The 22,228-nt window shown below is 39.1% G+C and overlaps 1 protein-coding gene across 1 annotated transcript; it reads left to right on the top strand.

Moving 5' to 3' along the window:
* The first annotated feature begins 9 nt into the window (after window positions 1–9).
* Window positions 10–22,018, top strand: LOC145481152 (presequence protease, mitochondrial-like). Its single transcript, XM_081459569.1, has 31 exons — window positions 10–194; window positions 1,069–1,136; window positions 1,251–1,297; window positions 1,926–2,032; window positions 2,464–2,615; window positions 3,082–3,196; window positions 3,578–3,674; window positions 4,422–4,529; window positions 5,169–5,221; window positions 5,659–5,785; window positions 6,417–6,505; window positions 7,129–7,257; window positions 7,489–7,602; window positions 8,845–8,941; window positions 9,401–9,478; window positions 9,811–9,903; window positions 10,370–10,469; window positions 10,684–10,752; window positions 10,902–10,949; window positions 11,533–11,662; window positions 13,640–13,760; window positions 14,150–14,226; window positions 14,316–14,481; window positions 15,194–15,294; window positions 15,563–15,671; window positions 16,417–16,529; window positions 17,007–17,060; window positions 17,888–17,956; window positions 18,462–18,576; window positions 19,705–19,838; window positions 19,914–22,018. Exons 1-31 carry the CDS (start codon window positions 130–132, stop codon window positions 20,020–20,022), a joined length of 3,054 nt encoding a protein of 1,017 aa, XP_081315695.1. The 5' UTR covers window positions 10–129; the 3' UTR covers window positions 20,023–22,018.
* Window positions 22,019–22,228: the final 210 nt, after the last annotated feature.

The following is a 22,228-nucleotide window of genomic DNA, read 5'->3' as shown; positions in this document are numbered from 1 at the left end:
TCAACTTTTCACCAGGCTTGGATACAAAGCCAGTTTCCGCCATGTTGGTTGTACAGCCACAGAAAATGAAGTGAAAAAAAAAAAATTTACGAACTTTCCTGTGACTGCTGGGATCTGGAATTTTGAAGAATGTGGAGAGCCAGCCGTTGCTTCCTTTCACCGCAGTGGAGTCCTCTTTCAAGGCATTGCAAACGGTAAGTGAAGAAACATAAATATTCGTCCAGTGATCTTGCATCATTCACGCAACTCGTACATCATTCTTGATTTGACTTGAAGACCTTGAACTAATTTGCTGGCGTCCAACATGAGTATTAAAAATAACAAGTCATGAAATGGGTTCGATGAAGTTAACTGTTATTAAGGGTGCTGTTGTCAAGTCAAGGCCAGTTGCAGGTTTTTAGCGAAATAATGTGTATGCGAAAAATATCAATACCTACTTATGGAAGGTCATTGGAACTTTTTAAGATGTGAGAGGTTCAAAACAAAAATCATTTCTTACGGGGTTGAGTATATGGATATTTTCTGGAACAACACATCTGAAAAAAGGAATAATTTGTGGAAAAGGAAACATTTTTTAACTTTACAAATTCAAATTGTACAACCACAGGTCTCCCAAGCGGTGAACATTTAATATATAACACTCAGTTGCATAGCACAGTGTAGGAGTTTGTATGGGAGTGAAAACTATGATCAATCATTACAGTTCAAAATATGGAAAACATATTCGATCAAAATGGCATTTTTTAATTCTCCTGTATTCTTGTTATGTTTTTGTGGCATTTTGGGGCTTTTTCAAAAAGTCCCAATGACCCTGATGGAGCTTGGGAATCTTGTGGTATGACCAGTGTCCAAAGAAAGTCTTGTCCAACAGTCCGGGGCTAGGCAATTTCCCAGTTGGGTTAGTGGATTGTGCCTGTGGCCAAGTGAAATTTCCTGGGAAAATTTTTGAGGAAATTCGAATACTTATTTTGAGCAGCGCCTTCATTTGACTTTCTCTTCTCACAAAGATTAGGTAATATTGATTTGGTTCTGTAAATTAATTCACATCTATTTGCGATGCAATGGCAGGTCTGTTCTTAAACGTGGCCTATGTGTGTTGAAGGAAGAAAACAAGTTCAATTCTTTAGAAGCTGCAAGTAAGTTTTGGGAATTCTTGGTCATTATTTAGTTCAGGATATCATTGTTCATGAAACCTTAAACCATTGCAACTCTGTGAATAAACTTTTATCATTATTTGCTTTTTTGAACAGATCATTTAAAACCAGGTGATAGAATCCATGGATATACAGTTGATAAGGTACATATGCACTGTACAGTGTATGTCAAGTCTAACAAGAATACTAGGCTATTAGCCAGCATTTGAAAAGTGGGTGTCCAAAATGTGCTATAAGGTCTGTTCAAATGAACAAATTGTTAAGCAGCATGCAAAAAATGAAACAATTTTCTATAACAAAAAGGATCTCCACAAGACATCTGGACACCCATCTGGCTAGAAACCTGATAAGGGCCATTAAGCAAGTACATAGGGTTCAGAGCCACTTTAAAGTTTTATGGTGGCTCTAAACCCTATGTACAGAAAATTTTTAAACTTAGCCAAAAGTTGCATCTTATCATACTTATCAAAATTTGATAATATGAAAAAATTTCACCCTGCAGTTTTTTGAATTTAAGCCCCTAAAGCTTTAAATTAAGGGTGTTTTTGGCAGGTCATACTGTTGCTATGGTAACCTATTGTGTCACAAAAATGATAACTTGTTTATCAATGACTGGACAGTTTTCTGATACCATGATTGTAGCATCAAGTGATAAAGAGTGCTTATAATGACCCATCAAAATCTAAGTGCTTGAAACTGTTTTGAGCCACCTTAAAGAAAGATGTTTAATGCTAACTATGTACTGAGTGTATGTCACCATTTTTGTCACAGGTGGTGTCTGTTCCTGAATTGTTCCTGGTTTCTGTACAGCTGACACATGACAAAACAGGTGCTCAGCATTTGCACATTGCCAGAGATGATTCTAACAATGTTTTCAGGTACAAGTTATATGCCATTTATTTTGTTTCATTCAAGCTGTTTAGGACATGTATTTCAATCTGTAGTTCAAAGTTCTCCCAGCAGGAAACAACCCCATTTCTTTCTGAAATAAGAAATTATTGATAGTACATGTTATGTAAAAGGCCAGGTAATAAGACTGACTATTAAAGAAAAGGTTGGAGCCAAAAAATATGGCAAGTATTAAAATATCATAGTATTTCAAAGGTACACTTCTTATCAGTAGTTTAAACACTTAAGGTCTAATCGATAAGAAACACTGCAGTTTGCAGTCACACTTGTCTATAAAAGTCGGCATTTGGCATCCTGGCCTACCAGGCCAGAGCTGATTTATGGTTTCCATTGTACAAAACAACTAGGATTAGCTCTGAGAGTAAAGTGTACTTGTCTATGTCTTTGTTTTCTACTTCAGTGTAGGATTCAGGACTACTCCAATGGACAGTACAGGAGTTTCCCATATTCTGGAACACACTGCTCTGTGCGGCTCACAGAGGTATCCTGTTAGAGATCCATTCTTTAAGATGCTCAACCGATCTCTTTCTACCTTCATGAATGCTTTTACAGGTATGGGGTGTCAGTGGTTTTGCTGTCAATATATAGTTTATAGTCTGATGCTTTTGAGTGTTGTGTCTCATTCAATCTCAAGTTGCCACTTCAGTCTAAAAGGGATAGTACACATGAACAGCTTTAATTGACTCAGGATTAGATTCACTGTGCATAAGTTATGCAAGATACTTTGCTACAGTGTACTTTGTAACAATGTTTTGTCTTTGGAAACCTCAATTTTCATTATTTGTATTTAATTTATTATTTACGTCTTCCTTTAATTTCTTGGTTACTGTTACTGCTGTCAACTTTCACAGTTCCCAGAACCTCGAATGAAAAGGGTTTCATACTCTGAAGCCAACTTTGAAAGTTGGACTGTCAGTTAAAAAATCAAATGGCTGTGATTTCGGTTTTTATGAGATTGTTGTTTTGTTTGTTTTTTCCTCACCTCTCTGATAGACATTGCTTTGAATCTTTTTTGCAGCCAGTGATTTCACCATGTATCCTTTCTCAACACAAAACTCCAAAGACTTTGAAAACTTGCTGTCTGTTTATCTGGATGCAGCCTTCTTTCCACACCTTCGAGAACAGGACTTTTGGTGAGTTTAATAGCATTTTTGGCAGAGTCAGAGTCATGTACAAATGTATCTCAAACTGCATGCATGTCAACCTGCAAGCTTGTTGTGAACCAGTAATTTTTCATTTTGAACTCCTAATAACTTTATTACTTGTACATGTATTAATGTCCTCCACAGCGTGGCAACCAATAAAACTTTTAATTTAATTTAATAATAATTTGATTTAATTTATTATAAGAAAATTGCACCATAGGATTAAGTTTTGGGTTACATCTTAATTTGCCCTGGCACAGTTTATATACTTTAGCCATATCATGAACTCAAGACACTTCTTATTATTTCTACAAATATGTTTCTATTGTAACCTATCTACATATAAATTACCTGTATTTCTTGTACTAGGCAGGAAGGCTGGCGATTGGAACCTGAAGATTTGTCCGATCCTGATTCACCAATGATTTTTAAGGGAGTGGTGTTCAATGAAATGAAAGGTGCCATGGTAAGTCCATTTTCAAAACTAAAATCATAATTGTGTTATTTTGGTGAACAATATTGTTTCTTAAATCTCTAATTGAAGCTTGAATTAAAGATCTTTGATCAGTTTCCATCATTCTCAACTTTTGATTAACTGGACTCATAATTTTTGAGACTTCTATGATTTATTCTTAATTCTGCACATAAATTTGATGGCTACTTATAATATACAAAAACAATTTCATCCAACATATATTTTTCTTTGAAATAGTCAGTCTGACATATAGTACAAAATAGGATTACAAGTCTAATATCAAACAACAGTGAGACCTTTTGTTAGGACCATGGTTAAGATCGTGAACGGGATCAACTGTTTGAACCGCAACCAGTTTGGGTTGTCACAGCTGACGTTTCTCAATAGAACAGTTTTTTAACCGTTTTCATTTGAAACTTGGTAACTCCTGGTTATAGTCCTTATGCATGCTACAATCACCCGCCATAATCACGCAAATACGTTTTCAAGACTATCAACCTGGTTTGAAGCTGGTTTAAAAGTTGATCAACCAAACCTACTGAAAACGGCTTTTCCCCAACAGACCACAAAAAACTCAACCAACCAGAAACAGTTGATCCCAATAGAACACAACCTAATTGTCTGCTTATGGGGGATGCCCACCTACGGAAGGTATCTGCTCACAGGAATTAAGGCTCTAATAAAATATAAAGTCTTCTAGTAAGTAATTAGATTGCATGTTTTATGTTGCTTCCACAGTCAACACCAGAGTCACTATTTCTGCATCATGCCCAGATGAACTTGTTACCCAGTCACACATACAGCAACAACAGTGGAGGTGACCCTCTCTGTATTCCAGACCTTACAGTAAGTGCATGCATAATGAATTTGTTTTTGGTATTTAATATGCATAATGCATGGTGCAAGCTGTTGCTGATGGCAACATTTACTGTGGTCAATTTGGTTTTGGCATTTAAATGTGCACAACGCATGGTGCAAGCTGTTGCTGATGGCATAATTTACTCTAAGTTAGTTCATGTCAATCAAAAATTAAAAAGTTCACATAAAGTTTTGTAACTTGTGACTGGCATTTAGAAATTAGGGTACGTTTAAATGTTCCCAAATTTCCTCAGATGTTTGCACTGGGTTATGTGGACAAGAAACAGTCACTCTTTTTCTTTAGTTTAACTTGAATGCAACGATCAGTACATAGATCTAAATCATGACTGTGTTTAAAATGTAGCCTCCTGCAAAATTCAGCTGATAGGAGCACTTGTTACATAAAAAATATCTACCTGTATTTTGCCTGCAACTCTTTCATGCCCTAAGCCTTTGTAATTGTGTCTACCTAGCTTTTCATTCACCTCTTGCACACTTGGGAAGGAAACAACTGGTTAACAGGCTAATACCTGCCCAGTAATTTTGACCTCAAACGTTTTGAAATTTCTCTTAATATACTTGCTCATGCAGCAGCTCTAATACTTAACATTTTATTTGTTCTTTTAGTGGCAGCAGTTAAAGGATTTCCATGCTTCACATTATCATCCCAGTAATTCAAGGTATGTCAAATGATTTGGAACTATTACATTATGCTTCCCTGAAGTTCCCTAAAGTGTACGTCTTGATGTAACACGGTTTTAAAATGACTCTTATTAAATGAAGCTTGAGATTAACAGTTTTCCTCTGGTAATTCATGGTCACATGCTGCACACATGGGCCAAAAGTGAGAATTCTCTTGCTTTAGAGTTCAGTAGCAAAAAAAGGGCAAGTCAAGCATGTGGGGAGTGAGCTGTACTGTAAAACATGGTCCGTAAAATTGGTCAGTCATAACATGCTCACTATACAGTATGTAAGTTGTGGAGGTGCAGTGACCTCATGGTTAGTGCACTTGCCTCTGGATCGAGTGGTCCGGGTTTGAACCCTGGCCAGTGAAATTGTGTTGTGTTCTTGTGCAAGACACTTTGCATTTCTTAGTAACCATGAGGATTTCTTCTAGGTTCTATACTTATGGAGATTTACCCCTGGAAAGTCATTTAGAGTACATTGAGAATAAAGTTCTCTGTCACTTTAACAAGATTTCTGTAACAACAGATGTTCCTCATGAGCCCCAGTGGACAGAACCAGTAAGTATAAATTAAAATGATCAATTTATAGTATTGTTATTTGGAAAGAAAAACTACATGCACATAATGTATTTGGACATCAAACTGTGGAACAATGCATATTTTTTGTTAATTTTGTAATTAACTTTCTCAAACTCATTAACAATTCATCAAGTTTAGACAAAGGAAATCAAGAGCGTGAAGGTGTTTGGATATCTGATCTTAATTAGTATACTAAATATTTACGATTTTATTTAACTGCGTTTTCTCCTTAGTTTTATTTTCGATTGAGAAAGATATTAAAACACTTAAAACAGTGTTTGATCACATTTCAAAACACCTGGAAGTTTGTCAAAAATACTTTGCTGCATGTTTTATTTTCAACTCTTTTAGAACTCAGTGTTTGGAAATGTGCTCAAACATGGTCTTTCATGTTAAATACATGTATATTGCATAAATGGTATTGGTACGTGTGAACACAAGAGAATGGTTAAAGGTAAATACATGTACACCTCTCTGTACATCCAAGGGTACAAAGTGATATCTGCAACAGACACATAATAACACTCTACTGATCATCTATTTTTGAGCTGTTTTTTAACTCCAGAAGCTCTGTTTTATAACAGTTTTGTGAACTTTGTGTTTCTATTAGCGAGAAAAGCATGTGACCTGCCCTGCTGATCCAATGGCAGCAAATCCAGACAAGCAAACTACAGTGGGACTGCATTACTTAACAGGAAGGTTTGTGAATTTCTCTCATTTAAAAAACTTTGTTTCAGTGGACTGCTAAACTCAGTACCAATCCAGATTGGCTTCTTCTGATACTCGAGTGCTGTCAAGAACAACTTGCCAAAAAAAAATACAAAATGTAACAAACTAATTAATTTTTATTGGCTTATTAAGTTATTGGGGGAGCAGGGATGGCATAGTGGTGAGAGCGCTTGTCTCCCACCAATGTGGCCCTGGTTCAATTCTAGCCTGGTGCCGTATGTGGGTTGAGTTTGGTTCTTGCCTTGCTCTGAGAATTTTCTTCCCTCCACAAAAAAATAACACCCAAATTGCAATTTGACCATGAAGGAGGACCTGCATGAAAACCAGCTAAGGCTCATGTGGCTTCCTCTCTAACTAAAATAATGATAAATATAATTTTTAAATCTGATTAGTTGAAAATGTCACTACAAGCCCAGTTTTATTTGATTACCCCCAAATTGCAGGTTCTGCCATTTCTTTAGCACCTACGTAAATAGACTTATTAATATATTTATGATGGGTTGTAAATGATTTAGCATAGTTTAGGTCTATTTACACTTTTACACTTTTAACTCAGGGCAATTCTGAATGGAAATTATTTATCTTATCTACAGTAGCACAGATGCATTTGAGAACTTTACTATGGTCATTTTATCATCGCTCTTAGTCAGTGGTCCAAACTCGCCATTCTACCAATCTCTTATTGCACCAAATATTGGCTCAGACTACTCTCCAGGAGTGGGGTGAGTATTATTATTAGATCTTGTTTGATTTTAATCTTGGTTAAAGCAAGATTGATTTTTGTTTCTCATAGTCATCTACTAAAATCTTCATCGGGAAAGAATAAAAGAAAAAAAAAAAACATTAATAGGAGTTTAAAGGCAATGGTTGTTAACACAATTTCATCCTGTCTTTCACTTAATTAATGTTTCAATTTTATTTTGATTTGTGCATATGTATCATCTTTGTTACAGGTATGATAATGGTACAAGAGATGCTTCATATTCCATTGGTCTTCAAGGAATTAAGAGAGATGACTACCCAATGGTTGTGGAAACCATTCACAAGACATTTGACAAGGTTATTGAGTAAGTGCGTCTTCAGCTACAAGAACAGATTGAACTCCCTCTCTGCACCAGTTATAAACAAATAAATTCTCCAATTCAAGAGCTACTTGTCTCAGGCAGTGTGTGACTTGTACCCCAGGAGGTTGAACTCCTATGTAAGAAGGACAGCCCTGGGTGCTCATTGTACCTTTTATGGGTTAAAAAAGTGGATTTGATATCTCTTGGAGTGTTCAGCCCCAAGAGGCCTAGCTCCACAACAGGAGCTGTAGCAGTACCTTTTAGGGTATGGAGTCAAAAAAACATGACAGGAGATAATGAGTTGTTTTTGAAATGGTACCTCTTAGGGGTGAAAAACATTTCAAGCCATGCCACAAAACAGGATCTTGGTACATGTACTTCTTAGGGATTCTTTTCAAAATTTCCGACAATCACCCCTGTCCTTTTTATATGGGCTCAGTCACCGCCCCCACCCTCCCACCCCCGGGCTTGTACGTCGATCACATGCCAGTCATGACAAATTGTTGCCACTGAAAATTGTAACAATTAGCTGTCCTTTGCCGTAAATATGAAGTTAATTATTAATTTCCTTATTTAGTTCTTCATAATACAGATGTAGGGATGGGGAATGGTACCTCAAAAATCTTTATTTTGAGGAACTGTGATTTGATATCTAAGTCATTTAGAGTCTGCAATGGCTGGGTCCTAAAGAGAGAGTGTTAAGTTAAATATGGCCTGCTGACCTGCTATGTACATTGTATTCTGGACATGAGAAAGATTAGGAACCTTACACATGTACAATGGCGATGGCAAGAACAACGCCTATTAAAGAGTGTATTCGTATTTTACTTTGGAATTTTGCATTTACTTAGATCTACAATCATGTATTGAGTGTGCTTGTCAGTATTAAAACTTTCCCCTGCTGAATATGCTATGAATACATTCAGTTCCATATACATGTAGAAATAGGAAAAGTTAGCAGTAGTGGGTCCCATTGTCAAAAAACTGAAAAAAAATTGGTCATTTCACATTGTTGATTTGCAGAGGACAGCAAAGAAATGTACCATGAATTATAAAGCATGTGCAAAGCCATTGTTCTCCTCATTAAACCTTTTATTTGGTGACATTCTCGTTGCCGTTGTGTTTTGTGTAAGGTCCCCATTAACACTGTTTTACTCCTGCCAACATTTTACTGAGTAGTTATGGTTTAAGAGCAAAGTTTGAAGCCTTATCAGTTATCAGAATTTTTCCCGTGTATTATTGCAGTGAAGGTTTTCCATCTGAGAGGATTGAAGCAGCACTGCACAAAGTGGAGCTGGCTACAAAACATCAGAGTAGCAACTTTGGACTTGGATTAATTACGGTATGTTTTTCTCAAACACCAGCCTTCTTGAGCATTTGATTAGTTTATTTTGTCTAGCTGAATAATCTCTCAGATCACAATAGTTTTACATAATGTTTTCCAACTTACATCTTAATTTTAAGATGCTATATATTTTTCTGAGTTACACTTGACCTGGAGTTTAGGGAATGAACATTGCCATGACAAATATTTGTCACAACCCCAGTGGAATACGTATTGTTTACATAGATTGGGGCTGTTACATGTCTAAAATTTCTTCCCAATGTACTCAATAATTTGCAATAGGTTATTTCATTTCTGTCATCAGGAACTATGCAATGTTGCGGCGCAATAGTCAAATATTGATTGACAGTTTGCTCAATGCCGCTTGGCCGACTGTCAATCCAATTTATTTGCTCAGTTCTTCCTTTGAACATCTGGTGTGACTGCATTTAGGTTTTATTTCAATGTTCATTTCAGGGTCTAATGTCAGCTTGGAATCACGGAGCAGATCCTTCAGATTATCTCCTTATTAATGACCGTGTGCAGCTTTTTAAGGTGTGACAACATGACTGAGGCTTTCCTTGATTTAATCAGATTGCAGTTATTTGTACACGTATTGTGCAAGCAGAACTGGTCTGAGCTTTTACCTTACAATGACATGAAATAACTACAGCCTTGATGGTGATCGGAAAAGGCAGGAAGAATTAGTTAAGGGCTATAAAATAAGGAAGATAAATTATATGTTAACTGAAATGTACATTTGGTATGCCTATCAGGGCTTCATGTTAGGATATTGTATGGCTATGACATGAATTGCTATTATATACAAGAACCATTTCAGTGGAAGAGCACAGTGATGAGGATTTTCTTTTTTCCTTTGTTTTCAGGAAAAACTTGCAAGTGGACCATTCCTTCAGGATAAAGTGAAAGAGTGTTTCAAAGACAACCCTCACTGCCTTACTCTTGTCATGAATCCTGATGTATGTGTGTTGTGTGTGTTGTCTTATTCATGCAGTTGGAGCCTGGCAGAAAACATTTCCCAGTGGATAAATTAATAGGGCTCCACTTGCCATTGAATAAGTCTTAACAAAACTCACTAGGCTAGCCACTGGAGATTGACTTAGGCAGTGCTACTTCTGTTACTTCTCAGCAGTTGTCTCTCGTGCAATCTGCACTCGCTTTCCCATGCTTACATGTACTTCTCTCTTTCATAACAGTTGAGTAATGCTGTGAACAGACTACTTTTTTGTCCCCTTCGACAGTATTGAAAAATTTCAAATGGACTTTTCCTATAGATTTCGATGTTAGAAATTCAATCATTTGATGAACTGTATATAAGAAAAACTGACCAGTAAGTGGTGATCAAGCATCACAAGTGCATGATTAGAAGTCGAATTTGTCTCTGTAACACCTCCCTTATCTTTATGTTTTTCTCTCTTTCAACAGCCGGAGTACGAGACAGAACTAAACAGGAAAGAACAGGAAAAGTTAAAGAGCAAAGTTAGCTGTCTGTCTGAAGAAGACAAAAACTATATTTATCAAAAAGGTAAGTCCCATTTTAGAACTCTAGCTGTTTTAGGCAGTTTATAGCAGTGCATATTTAGTAAAGTGTTTCCAGCTTCTATTATCCAGTCAAAACAATACAATACAATAATTATAAGTTTTATCATGTTCTCCGAGAGGATCTTCATACCTAATTAACAAAAACATTGTCTCTCAAAATGTACATGTATGTCTTTTTTTTTTTCTCACCTCCTCAGATATCGAACTGGCAGAACAACAGAACGCCATAGAAGATGTGTCTTGTCTTCCAAAGATGGTGATGTCTGGTGAGCGATAACTGAATTCTCAATTCCTTGAACTTCCGAATATATGCTTTGTAGTCTAACGAAGCAAAAACACGTCCGTAAGCCCTAGAGACTTCTTAGTATTCGTTTTAAAGCTGAAAATACTTTTTCTTCCATTTTTTTTTCCCTAGATATTGATCCCAGCATCAAGCCTATTGCCCTGGAACACTACGTTTCTGGTAGGTTTCAAACAATTTGAACATGACTGATTACAAGCTGTAAGGTGAAATGAACGCAAACAATTTTTTGAATTGCCCCACGTATTAAAAGGTACAGTGTAGATGAACTGTGCTTGTTTTACATTACGCCGCTACGATGCTAGATAACCAATGAACGTGTAAGTTCAAAGTTCACAACAAAACAATACAATAACATTGTAAGACAAACAGCACCACTTGAAAGTACTGCTCAGTAGCTTTCATTTGAATGGTCGCACATTTGGGTTTTATCCAAAGACGTTAAGTTAGAACCACCTTGTACAGCATAATAAACAGTATAAAGTGAAAGCACTGCTCAATAGATTTCGCTTAAACAGTAGCACTCTAGGTTTTTCATTTGAAAAGTCACATACCAGGGTTTAATCCAGAGATGTGAAAGTAAGAATTGCTCTGTACATATTAAACAGGACCACGAGAAAGAACGATAATAGCTTTTTATGAAATGGTTGCACACTCGAATTTCTTTCACAGTGTCCAAAAGAGTGAACCATAGTAATTGTTTAAATCAATGTTTAATTGACTGTGAACTATGTTTTACCAACAGCTGGTGTCCCTGTGCAGTATTGTGAACAGCCCACCAATGGGATCACATACTTCCGTGCCATTTCCAGTATTAGTGACATACCTGATGACTTGAGGGAATACTTGCCTCTCTTCTGCTTCATCCTAACCAAGTAGGTTTCTTCTGCATTTTCTGTCACCAGCTTCAGGAAAAAATGATTGTGGAGAAGCTGTTACGAGGTTGTTTTGCCGAAAAATCAAGTACCTAACACAATTAAGTTTCTTTAACGTTTTGGTGACAGACTAATTGGATCTTGCTGCTGTCCCCACATGGCACGCTAATGCGTCTCATTCGAATAGTTCGCTGAGCTCTTTTATATGCAAATAGGTGGGTCCTCTATGCAAATATGCGGGTCCTCTATATTGGTCGAGTTGGAATTTGGAGATGTTGCTTTTTGTGGAGGAAGAAAACCCGGAGCAACGACTAACTCAACGCACACTTGCACACCGCACACCTGGCCGGAATCGAACCTGGGCCAAATTAATGGGAGGCGAAGGTTCTCACTACTGTCCCATCCCTACTCACCAAGAGTAGTATATCAAACACGAGAGACCGTGTATTACCACACTTCCAAACACCTAGAAGAGATTTGAAAATACGGTTCATGCATCGATGGGTATCGTGTTTTTTGACGAACTTTGAGGTGTTTGGAATTGTGGTAAACACTGTTCTGAGTAGTTCGTATAGTGTGATCGTCCGGGTGAGAGTAGTTCTGAAAAGAACTGTTGTTGTTGTTGATGACTGACGTTTCGACAACCTGAGCGGATTCCATCTTCAGAGTCAAGTGAATAGTTTTTGTCAGGCGATGATGTTATAAGTCTGGTCCGTTGAACATGATTGGTCAGTTTAACCACGGTGGTATTGGCTGAGAGACTCGTGTAGAGTTTGTCATCAGTCATTGGTGGGTTTCGATCCGTCTACTGTTAGTCAAATTAGTCGGTTTTTGGTCCGTCTATTGTTAGTCAAATTAAGTCGGTCTGTTGGAAGTCTGTTTGTCGGTTTCGTTTCCGTCATGGATAAGTCGTTTGTAAGGCGCTGGTAGTTGTTGACATCTGTTAAGTGGCGTTTGTTCTAGGTTAGTGTACCAGCTTTGCAGAGTCAGTCGTTGAAAATAGTTTGTACTGTGGCTTCAGCACTAGGCAGAGTCCCAGTCCATGTTGTGGTTTGTCAGTTGATGATGTACAGCAATGTGATTGTTGGTATCACCATTTCTCGTGGCTCGTTTGTGTTCAGTCAGTCTCGTGTTAAGGTTTCTGCCAGTCTCACCTATGTAGGAAGCCTGGCAGTCGGAGCATTTGATCTTGTAAACTGCTCCCTGTCTGTTGTTAGGTTCGTCCCTGTCTTTCACGTTGGTCAGTAAGTTTCGTAACGTGGTAGTTGTAGGTTTGTGGGCTACACGGATGTTGTAGGGCTGTAGGATCCGTGAGATGGTCTCGGAAGTACCCGTAATGTAAGGTATAGTCACTGTAACAGGCGTTGGGTTCCTGTTCGTTGAATCAGCTTCAGTAGGTCTGTAAATGTTTCGTCTAGTAAAGTCAGCGTTGTAGTTGTTTTTGTGAAAAACACTTTCAAGGTATCTGTATTCGTCAAGTAAGCTGTCCGGTGTGTCACAAACTAATTGTGCTCGTCTCGTCAAAGTCTTTATAGTCGTGGCTTTGTGTGAAGTCGGGTTGTAGGATGATTCGTCAAGTAATCTGTCGGTATGCGTCGGTTTTCTGTATACTGTCGTTCGCAGTTCGTTCTTGTCGCGGCTTACCAAACAGTCTAGAAAAAAACACTCACTGACCAACGTGAAAACCTCAGTCACCAACAACAGTTCTTTTCAGAACTACCCTCACCCGGACGATCACACTATACGAACTACTGATACTCCTGGGTTCAAGCCATTTACTATGTATTCTGAGTGTTCGATATATCTCCCTAACCCTTCTCGCCTGATTGAGATCAGTTAGGGTCTTACTCCTTACCCTAGTGCGACTCAATTTAAAGAAGTAGCCCTGCCACCGGTCAACCTGCGTGTCTATTTGGACCAGCCAACGCAAAGTTATTGCAGTGTCGTACTCTAAAGCGTCTGTGTGTCGTGTTGTAGGATGGGCGCCGGTAACCTGAATTATCGCGAGTTGTCCCAAATGATGGAGATGCGAACAGGTGGCATGGCACTATCAACACACATCTCTACCCACCACAGTAGCATGAACGCGTTTGAACAGGTGAGGGTGGGGTGATGACAACTCAACATGTGGAGAGGGGTAGAATGCTACTACCAATCCATCCAAGGATAGTAAGGGTAGAGCAGGGTTCTTACGTTACCCTGCAAGGGGTGAGGGTGGTTTTTTTCTTCTTACGAACCACACTACTGGCTCGCTGAACAATAGAAAACAATAACCGTGATATTTGGGGGACAGATGTGAAGGATAATTAAGGATATGGAGATGACTGCACAATCGCAAGTCGCGCAATCTTAGTATCTTATATTCGCGATCTTAAGATACTCCTAGATAACGGTTTGCCAGTTTGGAAAACTTAAACGAGTTGAAATTAAACCTTAAACAAAACCAAACCATTGTTGATATCTTAAGACGAGTTTCTGTTTTTTCAGGGTCTTGAATTTTCCTCTCACTGTCTCGACAAGAATCTTCCTCACATGTTCTACTTGTGGGGAGAAATATTTGCCAGGTAGGTACCTTCAATTAGAGCATTCTTACGTCAGTCTCCCTCGGAGGGTGGAAGCAAACAGTATTAACTTTGTTAAACACGTATTGCAGACCTACACTGAACGACACCGAGCGTCTGCGCACGCTCATCAACATGCTCGCCTCAGACCTAGCGATGTCTGTCTCCCACTCGGGACACTTATTCGCGATGGCACTGGCGGCCAGTTCCCTGTCTCCCGCGGCGCATCTCAGTGAGCAGTTTGGTGGACTCTCTCAGGTATTGCCCACACGAATACTCCCACAGGCAAACATTTTGAAATCCAAATGTTGTCAAGTTGAGTTAGATGTAGCTTTAACACGCTCTTGTTCCGTGAGTTACTGGATCAATCAATCAATCAATTATCTTATTTCTTTAAGAGTTAAACTTTACAGTTGGACTGGCCCGCGGATAGCTAGTGCTAGTCTAGGGGGGCCAGTTTAGCAATAGTTACAAATGTTTTTTTGAAATAATAAATAGAAAAATAGAAAGTTACGAAAAAGTGAATAAAATTAAAAAAGAAAAGTGGGAAAAGAATGAGAAAAGAAGTGAGGGATTATTAGATTAAATAGATACCTATTTTTTATTTTTTTGGATAAAAGTCTGCATACGAGCCAAGGGGCTCATTAGGCCGGCGCTTATCCCACATTTCTGTAGCATGAAGTAACTAGGAGTATTTCTACTACTCCTGGATGGGATGCTAGTCCATCGCAGAATTACCCCTAGAATTAAATTCGCCGTTACCCAGTTTCACTCCTGGATGGAGAGAGGCTTTGTGAGTCAAGTGTCTTGCCCAAGAACACAACACAATGACCCTAATCAGGGCTCGAACCCGGACTGCGCGATCCTGTGTTAAGCGCATTAACCTCGGGAACACCGCGCCTCCAAAGTTCGTTTTTTTCGCTTAGCCACCATCGTGTACACTCAAGTGGCATTTTCCATCTCGTTTTAGGTCCTGTTTATGAAAAATATTGCTGAATTGGAAGACTTGACTCCAGTTATCAAAAAATTTGGCACTATAGCAGTTAATGTGTTGGAGGGGACCCAGTTCAGGTAAAATACCTTTTGGTCGTTTGTTGTTGTTGTTGTTGTTGTTGTTATTGTTTTGGTCTAACTGCCTTGTCTCGCTCTCTTGACTATAGGTAACATTAATTTTGTGATATCTGAAAACTGGTCGTTTAACCCCTTGACAATTCTGCCGGCGAAATGTTCCCAAATTCGGTTTTACATCGGGTCTGGTGAGTTTGTTTGTGCGCCCACGTTGGCGGGCAACACGAATGGTTCTCTTGTGTCCTTTTTGCTGACCGGGATTTCATTGCAGGTGTGCTGTTAACACAACAGCTGAAAGTCGAGAGACCATGCAAAAGGCTTTAGAAGGCTTCTGCGATTCGCTCCCAAGCAGCATATACGAAGAGTCATCCCATGTTAAGGTATTATCGCACATCGTAAACTAGGGCAAGATGTTGCACTTCAGGCGATTCTTTCATATTCGAGCTGGCTTTAAAATGGACTATAGTATTAAAAGAATAATGTTGTCAAACGATTAAACGATACGAGAAATGTTAGGATGCACTTCAGATGTAGATATGTTTAAAACCAGACAAGACTATTGACTGCAAAAACGGCTCACAATTGTTGGTCTTGTACTGCGGATATCTAGGTTTAAGCCCTCTATCTTGTGGCTTCCACCTTCTTCTCCTCGATCGGTCTAGTTTTGTTAGTCAGTTGAGTCTGTTATTTATGTTATATTTATGTGAAAGTATTTCTTTTCTTTCTCTAAGTGACTTACCGATAAACTAACTTCAGTTGAAGCTAAGTGCATGTCCCTATCACCATACATTTAGGTTTTGGTTTTCATTTCGTGAGTCCAACGTAAATCAAGGACAGATTCTCTTGTAACTAAACGCATTGACCACTATATATAAAACACAACATTTAAACAGATTATTGGACTTTAGACTTGAACAAGGAGAGACTATCGCCTGCCTCTCGCAACGTGGCCTACGGATGTGGTTCGGTTAGTGTAACTCTGGATGTGTTTTTCTCTTAAGAGTAAAAAATACTTCTTCAGAGTGGACTTTTGTGACTTTGGGTGGTCACGTAACGCGCCTCTGGGAAGCGTTACGTGACGATTGAAGTGTTGGCTTTGAGCTTATCAAACTTTTCTGTTGTTAGAGCCCAGACTATCAGCCGAGTGGGTTAAAGACCCATTATGAGATGCCTTTCCCAGTCAATTACATCAGCAGGTGCCTTCCTATAGTTCCTTATACTCACGAGGACTTCCCCAAGTAAGTCTTGAACCTAAATAGAATTGGATTTGAAATTGCACGAGCCTATAGAAGAATGCAATTTGACGAGTTTTAAAAAATCATAACCGACCATGAATTCAGAATTACGCGAGTATTTTCTGCAATTTTTAAGGTAGAAGTAAAATAAGGTAAAGTAAAATGCACAAGTTATTTATGAAGCGGTAAAAATTGTGTTAATCGTGGCTTGTAAAGTGCGTTTCGCTGAGCAACCTTGCCTATTATCACTGAAGATGGTTTATTGTATTATATATTGTGTTCGTCATTTGTATTGCGACTCGCTTGTAACAAACAGATAAACAGGAAACATGCGATACAATAGCAATGCTTAACGCAAGATTGACATTCTAACAAGTTCTCTTCACGTTGCCCTTTTACGATCTTTCGTTCATGCTAAACGCCCAAATTATTTGCTTTTGTCATTGTAACTGTTAATTTTGCGTCTTTTTCTGTTTTTAGATTGAGAATTTTAGCCAAACTGCTTTCTGCGAAGTTTCTACACCGCGAAATAAGGTACGATTAGAAAAACATGTCATTGAGGTAAACAAGCAGTGTTTAAAGGAGCTCATTCACGGTATTTTGAGTTATTTTGGCCACGTGCAAATTTTAAAGAAACGTACTGAAAAATAGTAGGTTACTTAGATAGAAAGACACAAGAGAGACTATAGTAAACCATAAAGGAACAAGGATGGTTAAGGATGGAAAAGATTGATACGGATTGCAAACGATGAAGTGAAAAATTTAAGCTTAACTTTTCAAGAAGCGCAAACTGTGGCGTAGCTCCTTTAAAGACTCTTTAAAAATGGAGGAGAATTGTTCAAGCCTTCTTGCTTAATACATGTTAATCGTTTTTTGGGGGGGAATTCTGCAATTCACAAAATTTGTGCAATAGCACTTCAAAAGAGGAGATTTGCTCCACCGCCTTTCTTAAAACTAACAACAATTTGTGGAAATGTGTCAGAAGAGGCTCTTGCTTGTTGACTATTGTTGAACCTTAAACTAAACCTATGCTAACCTCACAAGAAATGCGTTAAAGGGTTTTTTGCTAGTTTAATCAGCAGATATGTGGACGATCTACCATGAAAGCATGCTTTCGTTCGTTCGTTCGTTCGTTCGCTCGCTCGTTCGTTCGTTCGTTCGTTCGTTCGTTCGTTCGCTCGCTCGTTCGCTCGTTCGCTCGTTCGTGTGTACGTGCATGTGTGCGTGTTTACAGGCGTACGTGCGTGAAAGTTTTTCTTGAGGTTGTTCCGTCGTTCGTTTTTCGTTTTCGCGTTCCTTGCGCTTTTGCCTTCTCCGCTTCTTTTGTTCCTTTTCGTTGAAAGAAAATATTTTCGTTGCAGGGAAAAGGGCGGAGCATATGGCAGCGGTGCGAAGATTGGAGGTGGCATTTTCTCCTTTTTCTCTTACAGGTAAAAAAAGCTGGTGATAAGAATGAAGAACCTTATCATCTTTGTAAACATTCTCGACTTAAATTAAAGCTTGATTCTCCCAAGGAGAGGCCGTGTTATACCACATTTCCATAGACCGAGAAGAGAGGTGATACGACGTACGGCCGAGTATTTTTGAAGAACTTCGAGATGTTCGGAAAGGTAGTAAAAGACGGTATCTCGTTTTTGATATATCCTCTCAATCAAAACTAAAACTAAGATGAATACGGAGAAAGAAATGCGTAAAAATCTAAGATATCTAAACAGCGTCACCGTAACGATTTCAATTGTTTAGAACTTAAAGAACTATTAATAAGTCTGAGAAAGTTTTAAAGGAAAACGACCAATTTTTTAAGTTTACAAGACATGTTTCGACAGAACTTCTGTCATCTTCAGTTGAATGATTACAAAGCAAGTTGAATAATAAGTTGGTTCTAAATTTCACTTGGGTCATCATTGACAGTTAGATCTTTCATAATTTTTTCAGAGATCCTAATTTCGAGGGTACGCTTTCAGCGTTTGAGAACTCCGTCCAGTGGGCGCTTGACGGGAAGTTTTCTGATCAAGGCATCGAGGAAGCTAAACTATCCGTCTTTGCAGAGGTAAGTCTTATGTGCTACATTTAAATAAACTGCAACCTTCCACTCTGTCTTGTGAAATAAGGAGCAAAATTAATCCATGACAACGAATCGATATCACCAGTTTCTTCTCATGGTCTCAATATATATAAATATTATATAACTAACTGCAGACAGTGCTGTTTCGGCCTTCTGGGCCTCATCAGTGCAGTGCTGACGCTAGGATGGAGGAGAAGCCATATGGTCTCCCCAAACGATCCCACCCTTGTGGTATCGTCTAAGCCATGCCAGAGTGCTCAAACTAGTATTATATTATATATTATATATATTATATATTATATATATTATATATAAATTTTTATTTCCGGAATCAAAACCTTCCACCTGTGGAAGTGGATAGACAAGACAAGTTTTAAATTTCTCGCCAGATAATGTTCCTGTGAATATCCCGCACCTCATAATTCCTAATTATGAAACACTCTGTCGTATGGCAATGGTGTTAGCGCACTGGAATCCGGAACAAGCAGTGCGGGTCGGGGTCTGGTGTTGTGTTCTTGGGCCAGACACTTAACTGTCAACAGCAAGTGTCCTCTTTCTCTATACGAGAATATAATTAGTGGGTAAAAACTAACTGTTAAGGAACCTGCAGGGGAGGGGTAAACCTACGATGGGCAAGCGTCCCATCCAAGGAGAGCAGCAATACACCAAGTTGCTCCATGCTAGACGATAGTTAGGTTAAGGTAAAGTTTTGCTTAGGCCAGGAGGCCCGTCAGGCTGGCACATATCTCCGGTTTCTGTAGCATGAAGCGACTAGAAGTGTTTCTACTCCTCCCTGGATGGGATGCTAGTCCATCGCAGGGTTACCACCAGCGTCAAATTCGCTGGTACCCATTTATACACTTGGGTGGAGAGAGGCACTGTGAGAGGCAAATGTCTTGCCCAAGAACACAACACAATGTCCCCGGCCAGGGCTCGAACCCGGACCGCTCGATCCGGAGACGAGAGCAATAACCATGAGGCCACCGCCTCTAAACGGTAACTGAAGTTAACTGTTGGAGTTAACTGTCGTTGACTGCGCGCTTCAGTTAGACCATGCCTTAAAAATGTTAATGATTGACTGATCTTCTGCATGTTGCTTATGTCTTTTCCTAGGTTGACAAACCAATTTCACCAAGTAACCGTGGTATGAGCTACTTCACTCAAGGCGTGACAGATGACATGCGCCAAACCAACAGAGATAGGTTATTCAGCGTGACTAGGGATGACATCATTCACGTCGCTCGCACGTGAGTATCTTCTATTTTGATTCGTTTCCACCTTGCGCCTTTACTTTTCGATGACGATACGTGTTTTTTGTTTAGGTACCTGGCCTCCCAAGACGTTCCCAACTCGATAGCCGTGCTAGGACCTGCGAACGACTTAACGTCCAATGACAGTTCTTGGACTATAAGAAGAGAGAGCCTGGGGTGACTCTGAAAGCTTTGGTTATGTTGAACACCCGCCAGCGTCTTCGCAAGCCAATCACGAAAAGCGCCGTCCCAACTTGAAGCTCATCAGACAGTCACTGTCACTTGTTCAGTTATAGAGCTCAAGCGAAACTTCATCGTTGCCGATGGTTGAATAGGCCCTTTGCACAATCCGGTCACATGGTACGGAATTAATTATGCTGGGAAGCAAGTTACGGCAACGATGTAGTGGGACTTTCAAAACAAAGGAAAGTCGGGCTGGACTGGTACGAGTTCCTTTGTTTTGGAAGTCCCATTGTGTAACGTGCGTCCCAGCATAATTAATTCCGTACCATGTGACCGGATCGAGCAAAGGGCCTATTAATAGGCGAATCTTTGCTGATTCCATCGTCTACATTTCTCCTCATTAATATACGACTTTGGGCAGAGAGGGCATCGTGCTAGATACGAAATGACAACAAACATTTAAAGAACTTTTAAAACTTAGTAATTGGTAAAATTTGTGGCTCTCTGGTTGTAATACTCAAGGAGAAAAAAGCTTTCAAAGCCTAGGAAATGTCTGGGTGGCGAAAGCGCTAATGAACTCACACATTCTTTGTAAAATTTTGAATTTTTAAAACTCGCGGCGAACAACAAGTAGGACATACATGAGGCTCAAATTCCTTGGAACAGTTAATTGTGCTGTGCCCTTTCAACTGTTAGAACGGATACTTTTGTAGCTAGATCAGAAACTGAGAGGCACTTATGCTAATGAGGAAAATATTGTAAACAAGGGTTCCCCTACACTTTGAATCAATGAAGCTGCCCAGACATCAATCGCGACAGAGCTGCTAGAGAGTCCATCTTGGAAGTGAATCCCCTTCAAAAGATCATCGAAATTTAATTAAGAACTACGTGATCAGAGCATCCGCTTCTCATGAATTTAACAGACGCGTTGCCAGGTCGATCAAACAAAAGGTTGTGCGCCACTTTTAGTTCTCGAAATTAAATAAATTTGTATTAGGACAGTTTATCTTTTATGCTCAAGGCCAATAAAAATGGTAACGGTTACTACACAGTGCGACCACTTGAACCAACTTGGACGAAAACTGGCCAATCAAAACGTTAACTAAGAACAATGGTTCACCAACTTTTTCGTGAACGGACCCATGACGCTGAAGTATCCAGGCCATAGTTTGACACAATGGGGAATTATCGGTAGTTGGTCTATTTATATTCTTAGAAAAAATTCAGCTTCAAAACACATTTTGTGACAGCCAAACTGAAACCGTCTGAACACTACTCTAAATTTAGGATCGAAATTAACCAGTCAAAATCTGGCCAAATTTCGCAAGGTTGATTAATACAAACAACAATTTGGTCGAGAGAGCAGCAAATAATTAAAAAAAGAAAAAGAAAAACGGCTTGATCTTTTTTGAAAAGCAACACTCATCTTGTAACTTGTCGCAACAACAACAGTGCTGCACTGCAAGTTTAAAAGTGTCATTGCGCGTATTGCCTTGAAGGAGCCCTGCTTTGTGCAACATGTTTCCGCAACTTCCAACACGGATGGTGATAACGCAAAAACACTTCGCAACTTAATTGGAATACAACTTTGCTGCACTGCTGCATAAGTTGCCCGAAAATGTTGCCCTATAAGTTCGCCTTCAGACCTTCGTAACACACTGCTACTTTGCTGGGTTTCAATTTTTTTTTTGCATAGTAAGAACTATTACTTGTATTTTTCAGCGTTATTGGTTCATTTACGAGAAAGATCACCATACTTTGTTTTCGATTAACGTTTTCATCTGTTACTTTGTTCCATGTGGCCCGGCCACATGGAAGAAAGTAGCCGCCTTATAAGGTAAGTAGTTGCACTGTCAGGTACAAACCGAACTTGACCCGTTGTCATATGTTGAGGGACAGTAGAAAAGCTAATGAAAGTCTATCAAATGCTGAATTAAAAGCAAGTTTCTCATAGAATGTCTTGAAAACTCGTTCGGGCGGGATGAAGACAGATCCTGGGAAGGAAATTAAGTTTTCACTAGGTTGCATGGGCCGTAAATTGTAAATGGCTTCTGTTCAATATCTGGCAAATAACAAAATCAGTTACTATCACATGAGTTTTCTCAAACAAAGTGAAAGGTAAGGTAAGGTTTCCTCAATTTAAGGAAAACTGCAAATTGCTCTCACCCTACGAGCTCGTACAAGCTTCTAAGGCTTTGCAAAAT

Source organism: Orbicella franksi, chromosome 3 (genome assembly GCF_964199315.1).
Source record: "Orbicella franksi chromosome 3, jaOrbFran1.1, whole genome shotgun sequence".
Classification (NCBI taxonomy): Eukaryota; Metazoa; Cnidaria; class Anthozoa; order Scleractinia; family Merulinidae; genus Orbicella; species Orbicella franksi.
The sequence above is the reverse complement of the archived record's forward strand: the minus strand, read 5'-3'. Positions and strand labels throughout refer to the sequence as shown.